Raw genomic sequence first — 24132 nt, 5'->3', positions numbered from 1 at the left:
ACTGGCTACTTTAACTTACAGCTCCACTGTACAGATGTGTAGTTATGGACTGCAGCCTATTTTCATTGGTCAAACAAGGGCACACCTGATACTTGTTTAATCAGTTGGTCCCAGTCTTCAAACAACTGGTTAGTTTTAAGAGGTAGTCCTGCTTGACTGGAATGAAAACCTGCAGCCACACTGGCCCTTTGTGGGTGACTTTTGATCTCTGCTCTACTCCATTCATTGTTTGATCGCATCTCAAACCACTGATGACCAGATATTTGGATGGTGGACCATTCTCAACAGTAGTGGCATTGTTCCTATGATGATCGTCTTGTGCCAACATAATGCTTGCAGAATTTTGTAAATATTGTGAAATTTAAAAAAAGGAAAAAGAAGTGAGGCTATACTAAACTTAATGTTTGTGTTTATGTGCACTTTAAGCAATGCAAATTTGTTTTTTCTTGTTTTGAAAATGAACTAAATTAGCCTTATCGATGTGCAATATTCTATTATGTCTACATTGTATCAATCAGTACTTTTTGTGTAAAAGTTAATATTTTCTTGTTTTTCTTTTAAGCCAAAGTGCAAACACAGAAGTAGTTCTACACACTAAACTAAACGCTAACACCACTATCCAGACACTGAAATATTCCATTGAAAATAGCAACAACACTATCCCTTTATGCAAAAAATATTATATAAAACTTGAGTGGCCTGAGGACACATTCTTCATTTATTTCATTCATTTACTCTTTGTACATGTTGGCTGAGAATCCTGTTAATAAAAGTACAAAAGAGTTACTACAGTGCAACCGAAAGTTTGTTGGAGGCTATCATTCTCTTTTTGGGATGATACTAAATTAGGTGAGAGCTGTGAGCAACGGCCAAGCAACACTACAAACTAGTTTATGCTGGTCTAGTGCTGGTTTATCTAGTCACCGAGTATGGTCATGCTGGTTGACCAATATACCAGCATCCAAACTACAACATAAGCAGGTTTTGTTGGTGACCAGCCATGCTGACATGCTGGTCTATGCTGTTTTTTCTAGCACTGTTATACCAAAAGAACATAAACACAAAATTATTATGTTAAATGTGAATTACTGAAATAGAGGGGAACGTAGATTCCTTTCCTCACAAATATACCTTAGGATAAATAAACGACTTTTACATATCAAAAACTGTACGTGATGTAACCAAAGAATGTATTTACAGTTCTAAAAAAATATTTACAAGATCCTCCGCGTTACGCCCTCTGGCGTTAATCTACCGTCATTGCAACAAGGCTAAAGTGACAGGTTGCCATGGCTACGGACACATTGGATAAGCGGTTAGGAGTGAAAAAGAAGGCACGATTGTTGGAGACATAGCGCTTCTTTTACCGGGCATCATAAACTTCGCCGCAACTAGCTGCATTCTTGAAATTACTGCACACAGCAATACAGGAGACCGGTGACTATATCTTTACTTTTACACTGGAGTCTCCAAAGTCTTTGACATAGTAGTTACTAGCTAGGCGGGTAAGCGCTAAGCTAACGCAGTTTTAGGGCGAGTAAACATTCACAATGGATTCTGGGACTAAACTGGAAGAACTTCAGCTGACGACGGACGAAATAAACCGTTTAAGCAAAGCCCTAAAGGATGAGAAGTTCCGTCAGATGCTACACGAATACGCCGAGGAGATATCAAAACCAGAAAATAAGAAAAAGTATGAAGAGGAAATCACACAGTTAGAGCAGGAAAGAGGCATGAACGTGCAGTTCGTCCATCCCAAACCGCACCACGTCTTGAAGACGAGCGTTAACGGGAAAGAAAAGTGCTTCATCAACATCTGCTCCAACGACGTGATCAGCAAGCCTACATGTGAAGCTGGTAGCGGAAAGGACGGCAGGGTGGGTCAGCGCTGGTCATTGCCGTACAGTCTGGCACCGGGGAGATCTGACGGAGACGCCAAAGGGAACACGTGCACGATATACGACGTCGTTTTCCATCCGGACACACTTTACATAGCGGGAAAGAACGCGAGGTTTATGAAGCTCGTCAACAGCACTGCCATCCAAGGGGTAGAAGATGCATTTAAAGTCAAACTGGACAAATTGAATGCAAAGGTATTGAAAATCCAATACAAAGGTGTGCCTCACCCAGCTGTCATACGAAAGCCTATTCCTGGTCACCCTGGACAAGATAAAGCTTCTCCCGATGAGAAACTTCTGCCCATTCGCTACCCGGACACTGCACCAAATGAAAAGCCCACCACTGCTCCTCCCCAGGATCATCAGAATCCTATCAAAGAGAGTTCCTCAGCACCCAGACAGCCCACAAAACCACACTACACTGTAAAATACAGATCAGTGGTGGATCTGCTGGACTACAGATGTTCTAGGGACTCTGCACCGGGTCCACGCCCCAAAGAAATTATTGTCACCATTGATTTGCCCCTCATCAAATCTGCTGGAGACGTTGACCTAAATGTGACAGAAAGAAGTCTGGTCCTGGAGTCTCAAAAGCCGGCCTACAAACTGGAGCTACAGTTATCTTATCCTGTGGATAATGACAAAGGAGATGCCAAATTCAACAAGGCTAAAAAACAGCTCACCATAACTCTACCTGTTCTGCCAGCTAAGGAATCTGCTGTAGTTCATCCTGAGGGGAAGCAGCCCGTAAGTGATGAGGAGGAGAGAGATGGCAGGGACAGTGCAGACAGAGCTGAGGGAGAGGTATGTGAAGCAAAAGATGTGGCCTCTGTGGACAAAGATGAATACAATGATACTTATCTCTCAGATTCTAGTTGTAATGCTCAGTGTCTTAGAGACATGCCTGTGCAGGATCATGAAAGTGAGCTTCAGCTGACAGTTGACAGGGTAGAGAGTAAAACAGATTGTTTGGAACCTCTCTGTGATCCCTCACAGTCAAGCAAGGCAGTAGATGCACTGCTCATCTGTGAAGAAACCAACACTGAGACATATGTATCAGAGGAGAATAGCACTGATGAGACAGAAGATTGCCTCCTCCCTGGGACAGAGTTCTGCACCTCAAAGATGTCCTCCAAGCATCACAGTACGGAACACACTGGAAGCTGCAGTTTAGGAGAGGAGGTAAGAGACGTTTGCAAGATATGAGATATTTGTATTCTCTAAAAACACGTTTAAAAGGAAAATACAGTACTGTGCAAAAGTCAGATACCACCTTTTAACAAAACAGCTTTTAGGTGCAAGTTTTACCTTTTTTTATTATTTTTCTGAGAAGATTGGATATAAAATAAAGCACTTCCATGAAGAGAAAGGAGGGAAAGGAAATTGTCAAAGAAAAATAAGTTAAAAAAAAAGAAGAAAAAAGGACTCTTAACAACTGTGCAAGACCTAGTAGACCACCAAAACTGTGGTCTCATAAAAATCAGATGAACAGTACTTGAAGATTTCATCTTTGAGAAATAGGAGAAAATCAGATCTGGAAAAATCCACAGGTGTTTCTGTCCATCCTTTCACTGTGAGAAGACAACGCTGTGAGTCTGTGTTGGGTCAAGAAGCCGCTTATGAGAAAAAGAAAAAAGAAAAAAATGTGCACTAGAACATCGGACCTGTACAGCTGAGATGTGGAGCATGGTCTTATGGACTGGTGAATGTAAATTGGTAATACGGATTACTTGGATAGTGATAAGCAAAAAATGTAACCAACTTTTAAGACTGTACTTTGGAAATGAGGAAAAGTGTCCCTGCAGATTTCTTTCAGGAGAAAGCAAGTCTCCTGAAAAGAATGGAAGATGTAAAAATGGCACACTGAATACAATCGATGGATAGATGGATGTTGATTTTTTCTGTTAAATATGTTGTCTGTTTTTATCTTGAAACTGAAAAATACATAATTTGTAGTTTTGACTGGAAATTAACTAAATGAAAAGGTGGTCTCTGCCTTTGCACAGTACAGTAGATATGGAATTATGTGCAGTCGCAGCATACATAACATTTTAATAATTGTAGATAACTGATCACATACAACTATTGGAGCTACATGCCGAACTGATTCTTACCTCAATTTTGCTTTGCAGGGGAAGTGTTCAAATGTTGAACCCACAGCACTTTCCACTGTTCCACCTGTTGCTGTACTTGAAAATGTCAAACAGTGTCCTCAGAGAGCTGAAATAGCAGATGTTTTGCAACATAAGCTCACTGTAGCACAGCAAGAAATGATTCATGGCGTATCAAATTTAGAACAAGAGTCCCGTGATTTTCCATGTGATCCCTACAGCTCATCCCAACAGCCCATTCAAAAGTCTGTGGTGGAGCCTTCAGTGATCAGTGTTGGTCCTTCCCAACTAAATTCTACTCTGGATGAGGATATCATTAAGACCGTGAGCCTCCCTGAGGAGACTGGAATGCTGGCTGAAGAGAAAGTGGTGAACAGTTCACCTGAACAGATCAGGCCTACACCAGAAAACAAGGACATTGTGTTTTCATCTTTCACAAAGAAAGTCGAGGCACAGCTAAAAGAACAAGTGGACAGTGTTCATTCTTCTGAGCAGAGCCAAACAGAGTTCAAAATGAAAACCACTGCCCTCCTGAGAGAGAAAAACCCTGAGGATGGCAGTGAGGTTATTATAGGTGACCATGCTACATACGCTGGCCTCACCTTCCAGAATTCTCTGTGGTTTGAATTGGACTAATGACCTGCTTACATTCAACAATTACAATGACTTGTAACTCCAGAAATTTAAAATACATTCACATCCTTTGTGTTTCTGTGGGTTGTGACAAATCTTCTAAATGTAGATGTGTTAGGACTTTATTGAATATAGTGTTTAATCAGATATAATTGACCTTGGTTAGGGACTGTTTTTCACTTTTTATGTTTTCTTCTATTAAAGACAGAGTTTTAAGCGTATAGAAAATTAATTTACTATAGCCTACTGGCAGTACAGTAGAATCCTACTTAGAGCAACATTTAATTACATTTTTTGAATGAATAGCATGAACTAGCTTAATGTTTTAAAATCTGCTCTCTATTTTTCCATTCCACCTTTGATTCTGTCCTCTTACCACTGATTGGTTGCTGTCTTTTGTGTCTTCTGTTCTTTTTCAGTTCTAGGTTAGGTGCCATTTTATTGAAGTGATAAAATGTTGGAATTGTTGAATTAGGTCTAAATGCAACATGATTCCACACAATTTCCAGTCTCACTTTCTTAATATCAGTGTCACAGAGACATCAAAAAGGTAAGCTACTATTAGTAGCTCAAAATTGTTACTTGCTCACATACGATTAGGCCTATTCTGAAATATCATGGCATAAATACTTTGATAACAGTTGTAGTTTATAGTCGTCATGAGTGATAACAAAAGTGTGATACTAAATGATCATACTTTACCATAAAAATGTATCTTTCTCTCTCCTAGCATCTCCAGCAAAAGGGGGACAGTACTTAAGACCCTCTTAAGTCAAGTACAATTTTGAAAAAATATATTGTTGCTATCAGGACAAAACCTTGTATCTCCATTGTTGCCATTTTTTATACAAATGGTCCAATATTATTTTCCATTCACTTCCATTCAAAGTTAAGGTTATAGTTTCTTTCTCTTGTATAGTTACTATAATGGAGAAATGAGGTTATTCATCACAGTTTTGCTGGACTCACCCTAGGGATAACCAAGACATCAAGGAGAACAATTGGAGAGACTCATGGTTCTGTTGTTAAATCAGTTTTATTTATTTATTAACAAGAACACAGAAGTACTACAATGTTGGAAGAGAAAGGCTCACTGCAATTGTCAATGCACCAAGTATGTCAGGTCAATGAAAAAGATAAAATAAAGCCCAGCCTTGCAAGCACATGCCACTTCTCACTATATGAGGTTTCCTCACTGGCTAACACTGATGTGTAGATACTGCCGTAGTGAACTGCCACTGTTGCAACAGTAGCAAGATTAACCATAGCAAACCTAGACAGGTAGCTGACAAACACGGTTTTGCTGCACTGCAGTTTTCTCAGTGTCAACACGGTCATCACTTTTACTGGAAATAGTGTCTGTAGAAATGTGAAGTTCTTTTCATCTCATGCCTCTCTGCACACAACCGTCCAAGAACTCACAGTAACACACGAGGGAGCAAAAATGGCGCTGCACAGGAGCCTCTGTGCCACCCATGTCGTCCACCAGCACTACAGTGTGAGAGACCAGGTGCAGGTTCATGCTAACCGCTGTCTGAATGTAGGAGTTCAAGCAGGCTTGGCCACAATCACAGAACTTTGCAAACTCCAGCTCATGGCACAAGTGGAAGGGAATGAGATGAGGTCCATAGGGGATTCTGTTGTGATGTAAAAAAAAGTCCATAAGGAATTGTGATGTGTGAACAGACATAACAGTATGTAGCCATTTTAAAGAGCACTCGCATGAGTTCACAATTTAGACACAAATTAAATAACATTTCATTGGTCTTCCACTGGGGTTAGATTTGTTTTTTGCTTAATAATTTTAAGTATTTAAGCAAGATTAATACTTTTTTAAACTATATACAAGAGGCTTACACAGCTCTGCTACAAATGAAAATGTAAACTTTGTTTCTAGCACCTTTCAATTATGATGCGAGTGCAAAAGATACAATTAACCCCATATACACGATTAATTGTAACACAGAGGGATTCGTTTTAATAGTCAATAAAAGCCTGGTCAATTGATGTAAACACAGTGAATTTGATACAAGTCTATGATGTTTGAACCAAACAAGCTTCCCCTGTAAACAAATAAAGATAAATTCATCATAACAAATATTATTTGTTAAAAAGATTCAAATGTGGAAAATTTCTTTTTGACCACAAAGTGGAAGAGCAAATGTAAGTACAATAAAAATTAAATATATTTTACTTACATTATATGTATATCTTGATTTTTATGGATCTGTGCATTAAAAACCTACAAAAAATGACTTTTGAATTTATATGTGGGAAAATATTCTCTCAGACATATTTCATTATTTATTTTAGGAGAAATAGGTGAAATACTGTGTTACAACTAACCCTGCGGTGTGGAACCTGTCTTTTCAGTACAGTTTCAGTTTAAAAAACAAAAACATCACAACAACTGATGAAAACACAATGTAAAAGGTTACTTTAGCATTAGTTAGTACCCCACTCCTCCCATGCATCATATCTTATGTACCTTAAGGGCTCTCACCTGAATTTTATCACAGCTCTTGAGGCCATCTCTTGTAATGTGAGAGGGAATGTAAGCTGGATGGTGTGGTCCAGAGGGTTTGGCTGGGTGAATGGGTTACCAAACAGGTCCAGGTTCTCCAGGGACAGCTTTCGGAAGTCTCCAGGGAGAACAGTCAGCTGATTGTGTGCGGCTGAAAGGAAGCGCATCTTTGTGAACTGCCCAATGCGAAAAGGAAGCCGCAAGAGCTTGTTATCATCCAGCTTGAGGCTGACCAGCTCCCGCAGCTGGCATAACTGGTCAGGTAAAACCTGCAGACGGTTCTGGCTTAAGTCCAGATGTTGCAGAGAGCACTGGAGAGTGGAGAGACACAGTGCTTCACTGAAGCTCTCCAGGTGGTTGTTGTGGAGAACAAGTTCTGCCAGACAACTAAGGTCACCAATGGTGGCTGGGAGTTTCTTGATGTGGTTGTTGCTGAGGTCCAGTCTGCGGAGTGCTTTGAGAGACAGCATGCGCATGTCCACTCTGGACAGCTTGCAGTAAGACACCTGGAGCTGCTCCAGAGAATAAGGAAAGTTAGATGTGAGGGGATAGTCCTTCTTGGACATGATTGTGAGCTTTTTCTTGGGTTTCTCCACATCCCTGGCACGGACAGGGGTGAGTGTAGAGAGGGGAAGGCTGTCTATGTCAGATCCCCTGTGTGCAAGTCGAGCAGCAGAGAGGAAGTTTTTCAAGCTGTTGGCATCTGCCTGCAAAATACACACAAACAAAAGCCACAATCATCGACTTTACACTCATTTGCGTCCATTATAAATGACAGCAGTTTGGCCTACATTTGAGTAAGTTCCCAGTGGAAAAGGCCTGTAAGAGGACAAAATAGTTAGGGCAGTAAAAGAATTTTTATGCTGTTTTTTTCTAGGTTCCACATCACATTCCATTTACACTAAAATCTGTACTTGTATTTATGTTCACATAAATGTAGGATGAATGTCTTCATGCTTCTTTCAACTATTGCCTGTAAAGCAAGAAAGGAGCACAGTGCAAATCAGCATTTTTCAATTCTAAAATGATGCACCACACACAGCAGATGACCACAAGGTGCACCCCGCCCTGAGTTCACCAAAGCATTAACAATATAGTCATCACTAACGTCACTGTTGGGATTTAGATCAGAATCAAATTAATCCTCGTTTTCCTCACAGCTAACTCCCAAAGTACTAGGTCTCTCCCCTTTGTACGTCAGTACCAAGAATATGGGCAGCTGAAAGTCTGCACATCTCCAGTGTTTATGAAGCCAGCAACCAGTCAGTTTTTCAAAACTACTGGCCAGCATGATGCCAGCTGGCACAAGATGCCAATTTTAAAAGGAAAAAAACCCTCTTGTCTATAAAGTCAACCACAGGGGAAGGAGAGACAGAGACTCTCTGCAACCCAGCTGTTGGTGCGTTGTTGGTTTTGTGAGAATTTGTTATAATTACTGAAAAAAATTCTAATTATAATTGATTAACTTTTGTTTAAAAAATATGTGAATAATTTCTTTAAGTATAATAACTGGCTGTTCCTATGGCACCATCATCACTTATTCACTTTATTCATTTAAAAATAGTATTCCAACTATACCTCAGAGAGTGTGAAAAAGTAGGACAATGACTCAGAATATTCTCTTAAAATTATGGTAGAACTCCAGAATCAGGTCAGAAAGATCAAAGCTTGTTTTAGAGCACAGAGAACATAAGGTTTCTAGATCATCAGAACTACATTAAGACAACACACAAAATGATCCCTTTGATTCCCCTGAAAGTGCTCTATAGCTCTACCAGCTGTGGGAACAAGGTGAAAGGTAATTACTACAGAACTGCTCACTAGGAAACATAATCCATAAACAGTATAACCCAGATTTCCTGTGCACTACAAAATACTGGAATACATATCAATACCCCATAAAAATTTTTTCCCAGAATAAGGCATAAAGTTAAATTACTTTCAATTTGTAAGCAAAAACAGTTTTTTGGTAACGGTTTGAGTTACCAAAAACATTGTCTCAACTTGAATATTAATCCTTTTAAAGTTCTACCTGATTTAATGTTACAGTTGCAAAATGCCCGGGAATGGTTCTGGATAGTAGCTATATTCTAACTAATGAAAATTAACTATTAAACATTCATTCACTGAGTTGAGAAATGTAACTGTATGCTTTTGAAATAATAGTAAGAAAGGAAAATATTTTTACTGTTATGCTTTGTGTGCAACTGGTAAGAAAAACAGCTCCTTGCTTTTTTCCAGAGCACTCAAGAAAAGAGAACATCTCCCGAAGTCAACCAGTCGCTTTGTTTTTATAAATTATGTGAATATTTCTGCACTGCTTAAAAGGACTTTTTAAAACATTTTCTTGCTGCCTTGCTATCCACTGAATCCGATTAAGAAAACAATTTTGTCTGAAACTAACTGAATGTCGTATGTTTTGTTTATAGGCCAAATGTTTACATTGCGATAAACCAGGACAGACTATGTTGTAGTGTACGAGTAGTATTTTTAAAAGGCTGAAAATCAACTGAAGTACCAAAAGTATTTAGATGAGTTTATAGTCGACTTTCAATGTTCTCGCAATAATAATGCAGGATACAAAAGTAAGTGAAGTATCAACATAAAATTGAAACGCAAATTCAATTAAGTTAACACTGACAATTTAACATAGATTCATCAATTGATTGCTATCTGAGAAGACACAAAGAAAAACAGCAGAGAACCAATTTGATAAACCTTTGTGATGTTTGTTGCAATCACAAGAAAAATATCAATTTTCAAGAAAAAAAAAACAATTACACCACATAAATAGAAAAATATGGAAAATATAATACACTTATATGGGCAAAAAGCAAGACTGCAACTAACATTCGTAGCAACATACACCTAAAGTCCTCAAACAGATGGAATATACAGTATGCAAAATGCATATGTAACTTAACATGTCCTGCTAGCATATTAATCACAAAGTATAATTTGTGTTAAATAGCCCACAGCATGACTAAGAGATAGCTTCTCTTGAAACCCAGTAATTGCGCAGAAAGCAGACGTGAATGGGAAGATATTGCTACATCAGTAATTAAGTATGAAGAGCTATGCAGTTTAGTGGTATGCAAACCTCTTCCCCAAGTGATTCCAGTGTATAAACATATGTTAACATCAATGTTAACATGAACCCCCACAGTCAGGGAAAGTTTCAGATGCAAGTTGTTCTTTAGCATATAGTGAATTTCCAAACATATGTAGCAAACTGAAAGTGCAAATTAGTGCATCTTCCTTTATATGTGAATAGAAACATTACTGCAGGACTCGTGATGATTGGATTTATCAGGACTTCGATGGAGCTACAAACACCTAGAAAATAAGGCTTTGCTACAAGACTGTGATGTGCAGAGTATATGTATATCCAATTAAATAATTAAGGGTTTAATCAAGGTTCAGACATAATCCCACGTAAACATTAACAAGCGAGTGATGATCCACACTCCTTAAAGGGCACATAAGCACGGCTGCATGGAAGTGTGAGCATTATTTGTTAAGATTAACATCCAGTATAGAAAATATGCCATATGGCAGAAAACACAGGGAATGCTTTTACATTTTGTGGGATGATAGACTGTGGCTTGTATAAATGAAAGCAATATAAAGTATTACTGCCTACTTTTCTTAGTTAAGGAAAATTAAGCAATTCATCACTACTTCTTACCGTTCTACTAATACTGAATTAACATACCAACACTCCTAGGCTTATAACTGGCCATAGATCTGTCTTACCTTGCTCAAACAGATGTCCACTGCAGGTTCTTTCAGTCGCACTGTTGCTTTGCCCTCCTCAACAAACCAGGTAAAGAACTTCTCGATGTTCTCCTTCAGCTTTAAAATGTAAAAAAGAAGTATGAAAGTCACTGTCATTCTGAGTATCTAATGAGTCATCACAAACCGGCTAAAACTTGTATTACTTTTGCTAGAAGGCAACAAAACCTCTAAGAACCTACTTCCGCATACAACATAAATAAATATGAGACATAGCGGTCTTATATTTAAAAATTACACGACTGTTTATTAATGAAATGAAACTCAATACGCATACACAGTCACTATACAGAAATAACTGTAGTTATGATGTTGGACAAAGACATGTACCTTGTATTTGGATCCAGCTCTATCTTTTGCCGTACAGATCAGTAAATACACATTACTACGCTGGGTAGTTTTATCCACATGTTTTCCTATGGACAGCATGGCCCTAGTTCCTTTCCCTTTACTTTTGAGTCCAAATGTGGGCAGCATCCGATTTATAACCTCGACGTCGCACTGTAACTTCATCGCTGCTCAGCATCAACGAGCGAAGTCGATCACAGACACTGAAGCTTTAAATGCAAAGGCAAGGAGCGACGATTGCTTCAGTTCTGACCACAGGAAACACCCACCGCTGTTGTGGCGCTTGCTTCACCACTTCGATATAGTTAACCGTCGTAATTACAACGGACAAAACTAGCTAACTTACTACTTGCATAGCAGTAAGTCACTACCAGACCTGCCCATCATATACGATGCCACTGAACAGTGCCTATCTCAAGTTGGCTAAAGTTAGCTCTCACACATTAGCTATTTACTAGACATGCTAAAACTCAAACATTTTAATGGAAGCGACATAAGATTTAGCTAAACGAATACGTGCATAACAGTTAAAGTTAAAAGACATTCGACGTTCAAAACACTAAAGAGCGTCTTCGAGTAGACTATCCAGATAATGCTAGCATTAAAACGCTCAACAGCTTACCAATGTTAGGAAACGGATAGGCTAAAGGCCGTTTAATTTTACCTGGACATAGTCTTTTTCTAAATTCTGACAGGCTTATGTGAATTTTCAGTATATTTATAGCAAGACAGACACAAATCGGCCATTGGTAACAATAAATAACTAGTTATGCGATTAAAAAAACAATGCAGTATTTTTTCTGAGGCAGCCAACTATCCCGCGCTGTACTCTTTGTGTGCATGCGCACAATTAGCTTGCTTCTCCAAATGACCTTCCCAACATGGCAGCGTGATGTTGCTTGAAGCCGCTTTCCGTTTGGCCTTTCAAAATACAGGCTTCCGTAGAATATGATAGTGATCGGAGTGTCGATTCTTCATTGTATTTAATCGATTCTTTTAAATTCTCCAAATGAATAGGACGTATATATATATATATATATATATATATATATATAATATAAATAATATAATATAATATATAAAAATAATATAATATAATATATAAATATATATAATATATATATATATATATATATATATATATATATATATATATATATACATTTTTTTTTGGTTTGGCGGGGAAGTCTGATGTCCGCTCAGTCTACTAACAAATAAAGTCAAGAAGTGTTGTAAGGCAAATGCTAAAAGTTTGATCTTAACATGTGACGCGACATTTTTGTGTTGGGATTTTAAGGGGCACTCCAACCTAAAATTATCATTTAATGTTATTTGCCGTGTAATATAATATTCAAGGCTCCTAATGCTACATTCACCTACATTTGTAACATAAGTAAACGTATAAGTGCATAAGAGCATCTGCCAAATGCCATAAATGTAAATGTAAACATTTCACCCCTCAGCTTCAGCTCACTACAGTACTCAGGATGCATTATGTAAATACTTAATACAAACATGCTAGTGTACCCACTGATGTATGGGCTAATGAGTGCAGGCGTAATCTGGCTTCCTTCTGCATTAGCAGAAAAAATTAGATAGCCTGCCCTATTCGCCCCAAAGCCCTTGTAGTTCTTCAAAAGATCCTCCCATGATCAAGATACGTCACCACAATAATTTTTAATAAACTATAAAGTCTCGATTTAGAGACTTCTGTGGCATTGCTGTTGACAAATATTATAATGCATTTTTCTTATTTTGCCCCTTTTACTTTAAGTTCAGTTTGACTTGTGAATCGGTTCGACCGGTTTATTGAAATGAACCAGTTCAAAAGAACGACTTATTCAGGAGTCGGTTCATCGCTACCCGTTGTGGTACGTTCTATTGCGTTTTTTTAGTCTACCAAAATAACTGTTTCTGTGGATATAGCTGCATTTTTCATGTTATCTGAGAGATCTTTTAGACGAGGGCACTGTAAATGTTAACCTGTACGTTTTAGTCCGTGAATGTGTGCGCCAGTCACTCTGAGTCGCTCTTAGCTGCAGCAAACAGCACAGTGTGTGTGAAGGACTTCAATGTGGTAAACAACGGGCGATTAAAAACACAACTAAAATGCAAACAGAGTTGTTTATACATTTGTCCCCCATTTTGTAATTAGAGACGAACCGTGGTCTGCTTCACTTGTCACTGTGCTTTAAAAGCGATGTAACGTTATAGCCAGTGCATTACTGTGTGGAGCTTGTTGTTAGCACAGTTAGAACTTGTGTGAGATCCCTAAAACGAGACACTTGGTCCTTGCCCGTTGTAGCTAGTCAAGAATGGCAGAGATGGACGACGACGGTGATCTCCACAACGTCCGGGACGAAGACGAAGGCGATTCTGAGCAGGAAGAGGAGGGGGATTTCGAATGGGATGCGCCAGAAGATGTAAGAGACTTTGACTGGGTCGAGGAGGAAGAGGTCGTTCTGGACACTGACACTTCCAAGTCCTTTCACTTAGACACTCCAGCAGAGAGGAGTGGACATATTGCTGTGGTCGATAGGAACTGCATGTATGTTTGGGGAGGATACAAGGTGAGCAAAGCAGGTGTATGCGCTGATAATACCTGAAGTTATGTTCATTTTGGAACTAAAGCCAAGTAAATGTCTCTTTTTCATTTTTTTTTAGAATGCTGAAGCAACAGCCTTCTTTGACCTGTACTTGCCAAAGAATGAAGTCTGGATATACAACATGGAGACAGGAAGATGGTAAATTTTGGTGGATACAGTAGTCGTCCCTCAAGAATAAAATACTAAAGAATGCATCGTGAAATCAATTTAGTACAGACCTTTATTCAAACTTAAATGTACGACGGCATTTTAGGGCCACTGTTAATAAAAATAAAAATAGTAGACTTCGAGAAGAAAAAAATCGTGCTAATTTGAGAAAAAAGTTGTAATATTTCGAGAAAAAAGTCGTTATATTTTGAGACAAAAAGTTGTAGAATTACAACATTAAAGTGGCGTTAATACCAGTAAAGGTCGCAATATTGTGGCCTAAGGCTTTGCAAAGGGAAGGCAGCACCTCCTTGTGTTGAAATGAGGGGCGTTGAGGAGTTGGTGGAGTTATACTTTCAAATCGATTTCACCCATAATGAAATACTCAGTCTCTCTGTCTCTCCTGGCACATCAGCACCAGTATTAGTATAAGAAAGGGCTGTGCAGGAAACTGTGTTTATTTAGATGAAAGAACCAGACAGACTCGGAGGAAACTGTCCGTCTGTTTTGTCGAAGGAGAATCGCAGGCACTGACCGTCTACACGGCTATCAGTGGCTACATCTCCGTGCCATTCAAAGAGGGCATGAAGTTTCACAGACAATGAGAATGATAATCAAAATGATTGATTCACAAGCAGACAGGAGTGAGTGAAACTCTGGTGCCAGTACAGCAACCGAGACCCCAACGCCCCCTCACTTTATCCTTGAAATATTACGACTTTTTTTTCTTGAAATATTATGAATTTATTTTCGAAATAGTGCAACTTTTTTCTCAAAATAGTACGACTTTTTTTCTTGAAATATTACAACTTTGTTCTCTAAGTCTACTATTTTTATTTTTATTAACAGTGGCCCTAAAACGCCATCGTATAAAAGAGACACTATGGCCAAAATGAAAAACCCTTACATCAGTTTGAAAAATGCCAATTAACCTTTAACTGCAGTGCCGAAGTAACCTCTAGAACATGATTTTCTTGTTTAAAGACTAGGAAAATCTGATACATCACATACATCTGATGATGTGTCTTGAAGGTGGAAGTAATTTTTGAAAGATTACAAGTGTTTTGGAGTAGAGAGTCACACTGAAATATTCTTTTAACAAAGAAAAAATGATGTTTATTAATTTCTATATCAGTGGCTAATAACTGAAGTATTTGAATAAGGCATGCTGGCTATTATGGTAAAAGCACACTGATGGACAAAAATACAAAATCATGAATTGAAATGAGGCAGGGAATGACCCTGACAAATCAGAGTTTCTAACAAGACAAGATTTTGCAACTTACAGTACAACATATCTGCATTTTGCAGGAGAATGAAACTGTCAAAAGGAGACCTTCCTGCCCCTATGTCAGGCAGCTGTGGTGTATGCATAGATGGCATTCTTTATCTCTTTGGAGGCCATCATGCTAGAGGCAATACTAATTTGGTGAGGCCTTTCTTCAGCTGCTGTTGTGGAATATTTCATTGTAATTAAGGTCAAGGCTGGGGTCTGGCTTAATGGTTTTTCATCACACTGTTCAGGTTTATCGTCTGCCCTTGAGGGCATCAACGCTTTTCTGGGAGAGGATGAAGGACCTGAAGGGTTTAGCCCCCTCGTGTAAAGACAAACTGGGCTGTTGGGTGTACAAGAACAAGTTAGTATTCAACTCATTAGATAATGGTCAAGTCTTTCAGGAGCTTAGAGTTGGAGCTACCAGAGGTCTTCAAATCTGGACCTTAAATCCAGTATCTGGTTCTGGACTTTGTATTCGTTGGTGGGTATGATACTAGGTGGCCAGTCAGTGAACTATTACTTGTCATTACAAAATCTAGGACTGGAAACTGAATTAAATGTGCAGATTTGAAGACTACTGCGCTCAACTATTCAGTGCTTTGACTTTTCTGGATTAGATTTGCACAGCGTGGGCCTGTATTGTCTCCGCAGGTTGCTTTTGTAAAGTTTGTTCTAATGATTTCTGCCTCCGTGTTCACAGTTTGGCGTATTTTGGGGGCTATGGCTATGTGGCACAAGCAGGTCATCGCGGAACATTTGAATTAGATGAGAATTCGCTCATGGTGGGGAGCCAATCTGTGTTTTAAATGTAGATATTATGCATGGCATGACACAATGCTTTACTGTTAATGTCGTGGAAGACAGCATTGTCTAAAACTATTGCTCTTCCAGGGTAACCACGTGGGACGGGGTTGGAACAATCACATTCACGTTCTCAATCTTGAAACATCGTCTTGGAGTCAACCCATCACAAAGGTGGGTTATTTTGATCTGTTGGTTCATTTACTGAGAGTGTTTTGAGTGTCAATGTATTATTTGTTCACAGAGTAAGTATTCAGCTATTCTTAAGCACAAAGCTGTGTTTTCTTATTTGTTTTACACTGCTAATGTCACATGTTATGCAGGGAAATGCTCCAACCCCAAGAGCAGCCCATGCTTGTTCCACTGTAGGAAACCGAGGTTATGTCTTTGGAGGGCGTTACATGGTGGGTAACAATACATGTCATATATATATGTTTATATAATTTATTTACATTTTTTCAGTTTGTATGCATTAAAGAAGGCATCTTTCTCAACAGGATCATCGTCTGAATGACTTGTACTATATCAACATGGACACCTGGGAATGGAGCGAAATGTGAGCTTTCAAATTATGGAGAAGTAGTACAATAGTCCTCTGTAGTGTAGATCTAAGAAATAACAAATGCTGACGGTAGAAGTGGTTGATATGGCAAAAAATATAGGAGACTCAGGAGGGGAAAAACATACTAAAATATCATCACTGTCAAAAAAAAAAACAAAAAAGTATCTCCAAAATAGCAACTATACAGAAAGAGGCTAAAACTTACTTTTAATGTAAGTTAATGTAAAGTATAATGTTATATCACAAAAGTTCCACGCAATGTAAAGGGCAGCTGCTGAGCTCAAAACACATAGAAAAATTGAAAAAACAGATACATGAATTTTTTTTGGGGTGGGGCAGCAACAACATGTTTCATGCACTGTTGTGAGACGCCATGTAAAGCTTGAAATAATTAAAAAGTCAGAGGTGTCAGGTCAGATTTTGCAGGTGTTTTTCGAACCACGTCATATATTTTTACATATTAATGTCACACATGCAGGCTCAAAAGTTTTTAGTGAGTTCTCTTTGAATGCTCTTTTAAATTGCTTGCGATAATCAGATTCGTCTGCTTTGGGTCCGAAGCATAACTGACGCTACAAAAAGTACACATTTCCACCAAAGAGGTCTCAAAATCCCCAAATCTTACGTAGCATAGCTTTAAGAGATTTTCATAGGTGTTCAACCCATACAATTCTCCCATGTAAAATATGGTTTTGTGTCAATTTTAGATGTGTACGGCCGATAAGCCTGACACTCTCAGTCTCTTAGAGAGACTGTGTAGCTGTTTAACTGTTAAACAGGTAAATATAAAGTAAAAATAAATTTCTGATTCTGTATGTACAAATTAGTTTGATTACCAGCTCAGAACTGTATGAATTGCTGTTGTTGCTAATGACTTTAATAGATATTGATTTGATAGAAATGTTCTTTATGGGCATCAGTGAATTTAAACAGTTTGGAAGCTGTGAGTATAAGATGTGCTGTCTGTGAAAGTTTACATCTATGCATTCTCACAGTATCTGATAAGCATTATGATTTTTATAAGTTGTAACAGACAAAAAACAGCCATCATTGCCACACATAAGAAATATTGCCAAAAATTATGAATACAGGAGTGGCGCAACCGTCGAAGCGTTGGCCCTATCATCAGGAGATCGCGAGTTCGATCCCTGGTGATGCTACAGCCATTCGTAGCCGGGAGTCCGAGAGAGCACAATTGGCCTCGCTCTCTCTGTGGGGGTGGGATGGCTTCCCGTCTCCCCCCCATCACTCACTCAGCGCGATGCTTGTCAGCGCAGGCGTCTGTTAGCTGACGTAACAGATCTGGTGGTTGGCGCTTTCCTCCGAGCGCGTTCAGCTGTCCAATGACGTTGCGTGAGCGGCAGCTCGAAAAGAAGCGGTGGCTGGCTTCACAGGTCTCGGAGGAAGTCTGCGTTAGCCTTCATCCTCCTAGCGTTGATAGTACTGTGTGATTGGGGGAGTCCTAACTAGCGGGTGGAATTGGCGACCACTAAATTGGGGAGAAAACTGGGTAAAAATAAAAAAAAAAATAAAAAAAATATGAATTATGAATCACATACTCTGCAGAATTAAATCTAACTTAACTTAAAATTATCCAGTAAACCAAATAACGCTGGTCAGTGTTAAGTACAGACAATATCTACGATATGCTCAGAAAAGCAAATTGTGATGTAATTTTTTTGTGCTAACCATAAACGTCATCATATTGCCCACCTTTTAACCCTTAAGCGAGTGTCTCAATATGCAGAAATAAATTTCATTTTTTCTGCTATTGCAGTAATTGCTCCGATTTCAGTCTATAGAAAGGTCACGTTTTGAAGCTGAAGTTCATTCTCATTTCAGGTCTGTACCACAGCATGGTCCAGTTGGCCGCTCATGGCACTCTTTCATACCTGTTTCATCTGACCACATCTTCCTGTTCGGTGGCTTTACTACCAACAGAGAAACACTGAGTGAGTAAGACATAAATTATGACATTGACACAAAGTGCACATTTTTCAAGACATGGCAGATTTCAAGAGGATTTCTGTTGCATAGGTGATGCCTGGCTGTACTGTGTGAGCACAAATGAGTGGAGACCATTTAAACACAGCCACACGGAAAGTCCCAGGTGCGTTGGTCGTCTCTAGTCTGTGAATTTGAGGTGAGGCTGTAAATTGCAACCCATAACATAACAAATGCTGTTTATGCTACATTCTTTTTATGATGTGGTGTGTGTTTTTCATGAAGACTCTGGCACACAGCATGCTCAGGTCCAGATGGGGAAGTGTTTGTGTTTGGAGGCTGCGCCAATAACCTTCTCTCACACCAGCGAGCGGTGAGTGCAGCCTGGCACCCAGCCAACCCACAAAGTGACAAAGATGTTTTTGACACTTAATCTTAGCTCATTTTCCTGCATGTGTTCATATCTTATGATTTTATGGGACAAGGAGTGTGAAAATAGGCATTTTGGCTAAATATTAAATAAGTAGTAACAGAAATGCCATTTGCACATTGCCATTTTTTTTATTACGAGTGCAGGAATGTGCAATCTGCCAATTTATTATTTAGAACATTTTTGGCCAATCTGGGTTGCAATTTTGACGTCAATAATATGAGCCAGGTAAATGCACTTGTAAAGTAATTCAGTGTAATTCGTTACTGTACTTAAGTAGTTTTTTAATGTATCTGTACTTTACTGAAGTATTCCATTTTTGGTAACTTTTTACTTTTACTCCGCTACAATTCAAAGTCAAATATCTTACTTTTTACTCCACTACATTATACGAAATCTGTTGTTCCTTTTGGTTTATTTGTGCATTAAAAAACGTAACGTCAAAACGAAACAAGCGCAAAGCAAGCATACCAATCAGGGTACAGCGCACACTTTGTTTTGAGCTTGTTTTAAATGCACTTGCACTATATTCGAATGCTACTGTTAGACCTACATCAATATGTCAGAGTAATTATGCATAACTCATTGTGCTAAGTAGTCAGTTAGGTCTTACTTTCTATGTAGCATGTTAATTTGATTTAATATTATTTAAATAGGAAACTGATTTTTCTTTTAAGAATTTAAAATGTCAGTTTAGCTCTTTTAAACAGGAAATAATGTTACTTATGTTGCAGCTTTGGCTAATAGAAAATACTGGAAATGTACCAGCGTGTTCATAATAGGGACCAGGAGTCATACAAATATAACCATTTTATTTACTATCCAAAACTATCACAGCCTGTCTTCTGAGTATTTATATGTAATGTAGACAATGGTTTTACAGATGGAAACCTGAAAAAAGTATTTCTTTTTGTACTATTGTGTCTTACAATGTCATGCATGAACCCCTTCACCATGAATGTATACAGAACAAAAATATAAATACGACACTTTTGGTTTTACTCACATTTTCCAGCAGATTAATGATTAATGAGAAATGTGTCTCGCTGCTACAGGTTACACCAGATACTAATGTGGGAATTCTGGCATCATGCAGTGTATTTGTAACCAGTAAATTTCTCTTTAGTTATTAGAGGCATTAAATGTGTCAGATGTCTGGTTCCTATCATTATTGCTGTGAAAATTCTGACTAAGTTTCTCTAGAATGGTGCATTTTACAACCACCTTGAATGACTTTGCTTACATCTTAACGATTGAATTCTGCAGATATTTTGAACAATCGGTGGAATTACCCCTTCATGTAGTTTTAGCGTCCAGCCAACAATAATCTAGTAAAGATCATCTCTCTACAAATCTGATTCAGGAAAAACCAGTAAAACTAACTTCTGCTGAGCCTGGATGTAAAACTGAACATCACTTTCAGTCAAAGCTTACTCACCTTGAGAAACATTTAGTATGTTCTTTGCCTTGTTTCTGTCTTCTCAACAGGCCCACAGCAATGAATTATTAATCTTCAATGTTCAGCCCAAATCACTGCTTCGGTGAGTATTATTAACCAGTGGTGGACAGTAACAAAGTAAATGTAATTCGTTACTGTACTTAAGTAGTTTTTTTCGTGTATCTGTACTTTACTGAAGTATTTCCATTTTTGGTGACTTTTTACTTTTACTCCGCTACGTTTCAAAGTCAAACATCTTACTTTTTACTCCACTACATTATGCAAAATCTGTTGTTCCTTTTGGTTTATGCATGCATTAAAAAAATGTAACGTCAAAACGAAAGAAGCGTTAAGCAAGCATACCAATCAGGGTACAGCGCACACTTTGTTGTGAGCCTGTTTTGACCTGTTGGACATAGCTACCCAGTGCAAGCATACAGTTCAGTGACAGTGTAGCAGCATAAAAGTTTGGGAGTGCCTATTCCTAGATAAATAATGCAGGAAGCTCCTGACTCTGACCAAACTTTGTGTAAATAGACCACAATATAGAAATATATACACACATGCAGTTGTAACTGGCATGGGTTTTTTTCTGAATTTACACAAACATTATTTCATTTTATAGTAAATTAGTTTTGGCTAGTTTATGTTTATGAACAGAGACCTATAGATGCAATATAGTAAAGGAAAACTCATTTGTGAACCTGTGTTAACTTGCTTGTAAAGGACGGTTTTATTAAATTTAAACTTGTTTAAATTTAAACTCATTTTTATTTAAACTAAGTTGCAAATAAATCTTAAACCAAAACTTTGCTTCTTCGCAAAAGGTGATTTCATAGCCACTTGGTTCTACCTAATGGAAATTGTTTGCCTTCAGTGTTTTGTGCTATTTTAATAGACATCAGCGTCAGGCTAATTAATGACATTCTATTAAAATATTGGTGTTACAAGAGTGACACTAGAGTATTTTCACCTAAAATAAGTTGATAAAGCAAAAGTCTTGTTACAAAAAAGATAATAGGACATTAGAGCCATAATTAATCTTTTAGTACTTTCACTTTTGATACTTAAGTACATTTGAAGCCAAATACGTTTGTACTTTTCAAGTGGAGGTCTAAAGGGAGGACTTCTACTTTCACTAAAGTAATTTTTTTACCTTGGGTATCTCTACTTTAACTCAAGTACATGGTTTGTGTACTTCGTCCACCACTGTTATTAACACACAATACAATGATCTTAGTGGTCTTATTACTGAGATGGACTTTTTGAGTTACAGTTGCTGTTTGTTTGCATGCATAGGTCTTGTATGGAGGTTATTGTGCACCACAGACAGCAGCTGGAGAGCATGTGGGACTGCCTGCCCAAACATCTCCTACATAGCATCAAACAGTGGATTGGTACCACCAACACTGGAGGTTCCTAGAACTAAGTGCACACATGCGCACTTCAGTAAACTGAGAGCAATAGTGCACCTGTGTATGAGGCACAGCAGCTTTGCTTAATTGCTAAGGCCCACTGGCTTGTTCAAGGAGGTGGTCAAGGCCAAAATTAGGTGTGGGGAAGTCAAAGGACTCTTCTAGTCAAGTCCAACTTTCTGTGTTTTGTATAATAGTCGTGCTCTGACATATAAACTGAAATGTATGGTTTAGCATTTGGCATGGTTTTACATTCAAACAGCTCCTAACTCTCACCTACACTACCATTCAAAAGACTGGACGTACCCTTTCATAGAATAGGTTTTTTTTTTATTTTCAACATTTTGCAATAATAATTGTATCAAAAACTATGAAATACTTCATATGGTATTACCAATCATGTTCTACCAAACAGGGATATTTAGACCCCCTCCTTGTTACAGCAAAACTGATTGGCTGAAGTGCATTGACAAGGATGGACGTTCCACTAATTCACATTTGAAGAAACACAATGTAATCGGGATGATATAACACCCTTGGTTCCAATTCCATTTTCCAGTTTTAAGAGGCTGTTTACACCTTTTATTAACTTGTTTTCATCTCAGGATTACATCTGTTTTTTTCTGATTAAACACTTCGGCCAGATTCTGTTTACACTTTTCACTAAAATACGTCCCTAATGTAACCAGATGAGATCCGATTTTACTTTCTCATGTAAAAAGCACACCAATTCATATGTTGTTTCTGCTTTATATATGGTTACTTTTTCTCATGTCACCTTATGAATCAACAAGCTTGGCATGGACGCTTTCATTGGCTCAAAGTGCAAGAATGCACTCCAGCTTTGCATATTCTAAATCTTTTGTTTTTCCACTCATTGTAATTGTATGCGGATAAAGAAAAACATTCAATTTATTATTGTGTTGCATATGGTCATAATCTGTCTCTGACCACCTCCGAATGTGGTTTGAGTGATGAGATTTTAATCTGATCAAAATGCGTTCTGGGGCTGCTTACACGTTGCTTTTTGCATGGTCAAGTGAAATCCAAATGTGCTCAGATTGCTGAAAATGCATGTTGATGCAAGGTGAACACAGCCTTAAAATCCTACATGAAAAGTACTTGTTTAAAAAAAATATATATACTTTTGTTTTGGACATAAATTTCTACATAGGCATTCATTTGCAAATGTATATTGGTCTTAGAAACAACTTTAAAGTATGAGCTTTTACATCAAATTTTTTTGAAAAATACACCATCAGCTGTGTCCAAATTTTGACCTCCCAGTGTTCCAGCACAAGAACCAAGTGCAGTATATAATCAGAAGGCTTGAAAGCCACTATACATTGCTAAATAACAAGAAGCAGTATAAAAAAGGATTTAGGAAGTAACTTGCGGCACTGATAAGGCTGATAATTATCATGAAGAAAGCATATTATAATGCTATTAATTATTATTAACAATGCAAACCATGTTGACTATTTTTTCTAGCCTTTACATTGCTTTTAAAAGGAGGAGATCTACCTATGATATCTTGTGTGTTGTCATGAAATAAATTTGCCCTGTGTTGCGCTTTTGGCAGTTTTGTTTACAACAATCACATAAGGTGGGACAATCAGTAGTGCTGCCAGGCACGCAAAAGCATGTTTCATTAATCTGCAACACTAGATGTCTGAGCCCCATTGTTATATATGCAAAAGTTTGGGCACTCCTGGTCAAGTTCCAGGTTTTGCTGATTTTGTAAGTGGAAATAAGTGCACATCCACTACACTCATCTTCACGTGTTAATGCAGTTACTGTTTATTTGCTGAATTTAACATTATGAAAAATAAAACATAAAATGGCACATTTTATATTGTTTTTGCTTTTTTCCAATTTATTGAACTCAGCAAATAAATAGAAATTACGCAATAACATTTGTTAAAAAATGTCACATTTAAGTTAGCTCCCATAGAGGATGTGTTAACTTATTTTCACTTCAACTAGACATATAGATTGACTGGTGGTGTTTAAACTTTTGCATATGACTATAAACCACTGTTTTATATACATAGCTTAGGTTTGATTTAATGTAGAAAGTGACTAGGTTATTTTCCACCCATTAAAATATGCTAAACATCATGCTTTTGAAATTTTCCATTGTACTGATAAATGAAATAGACCTGATGGGGAATAAAAACTTCACCCATCACAGATTTGCGAGG

General features: G+C 38.0%; 3 protein-coding genes across 3 annotated transcripts; 2 read left to right on the top strand and 1 right to left on the bottom strand.

The window, feature by feature from the left end:
• Positions 1 to 1205: 1205 nt before the first annotated feature.
• Positions 1206 to 4778, top strand: dnaaf2 (dynein axonemal assembly factor 2). The gene is made up of 2 exons (XM_036593515.1): positions 1206 to 3080; positions 4031 to 4778. The coding sequence occupies exons 1-2, from the start codon at positions 1551 to 1553 to the stop codon at positions 4643 to 4645; spliced, it is 2145 nt and encodes a 714-aa protein (XP_036449408.1). The 5' UTR covers positions 1206 to 1550; the 3' UTR covers positions 4646 to 4778.
• An 894-nt stretch (positions 4779 to 5672) lies between these two features.
• Positions 5673 to 12172, bottom strand: lrr1 (leucine rich repeat protein 1). Its single transcript, XM_036593852.1, has 4 exons — positions 11292 to 12172; positions 10923 to 11021; positions 7146 to 7873; positions 5673 to 6279 (listed from the first exon to the last, which is right to left on the bottom strand). Exons 1-4 carry the CDS (start codon positions 11472 to 11474, stop codon positions 6024 to 6026), a joined length of 1266 nt encoding a protein of 421 aa, XP_036449745.1. The 5' UTR covers positions 11475 to 12172; the 3' UTR covers positions 5673 to 6023.
• Positions 12173 to 13131: 959 nt separating this feature from the next.
• Positions 13132 to 23500, top strand: klhdc2 (kelch domain containing 2). Its single transcript, XM_036593947.1, has 14 exons — positions 13132 to 13180; positions 13615 to 13879; positions 13974 to 14053; positions 15374 to 15491; positions 15587 to 15699; positions 16039 to 16120; positions 16230 to 16313; positions 16463 to 16543; positions 16637 to 16695; positions 18544 to 18653; positions 18739 to 18811; positions 18931 to 19018; positions 20564 to 20616; positions 21813 to 23500. The coding sequence occupies exons 2-14, from the start codon at positions 13625 to 13627 to the stop codon at positions 21934 to 21936; spliced, it is 1320 nt and encodes a 439-aa protein (XP_036449840.1). The 5' UTR covers positions 13132 to 13180; positions 13615 to 13624; the 3' UTR covers positions 21937 to 23500.
• Positions 23501 to 24132: the final 632 nt, after the last annotated feature.

Source organism: Colossoma macropomum, unplaced genomic scaffold (genome assembly GCF_904425465.1).
Source record: "Colossoma macropomum unplaced genomic scaffold, Colossoma_macropomum, whole genome shotgun sequence".
Lineage (NCBI taxonomy): Eukaryota > Metazoa > Chordata > Actinopteri > Characiformes > Serrasalmidae > Colossoma > Colossoma macropomum.
Note: the sequence above shows the minus strand (reverse complement) of the source record. Positions and strands in the feature narration are given on the sequence as shown.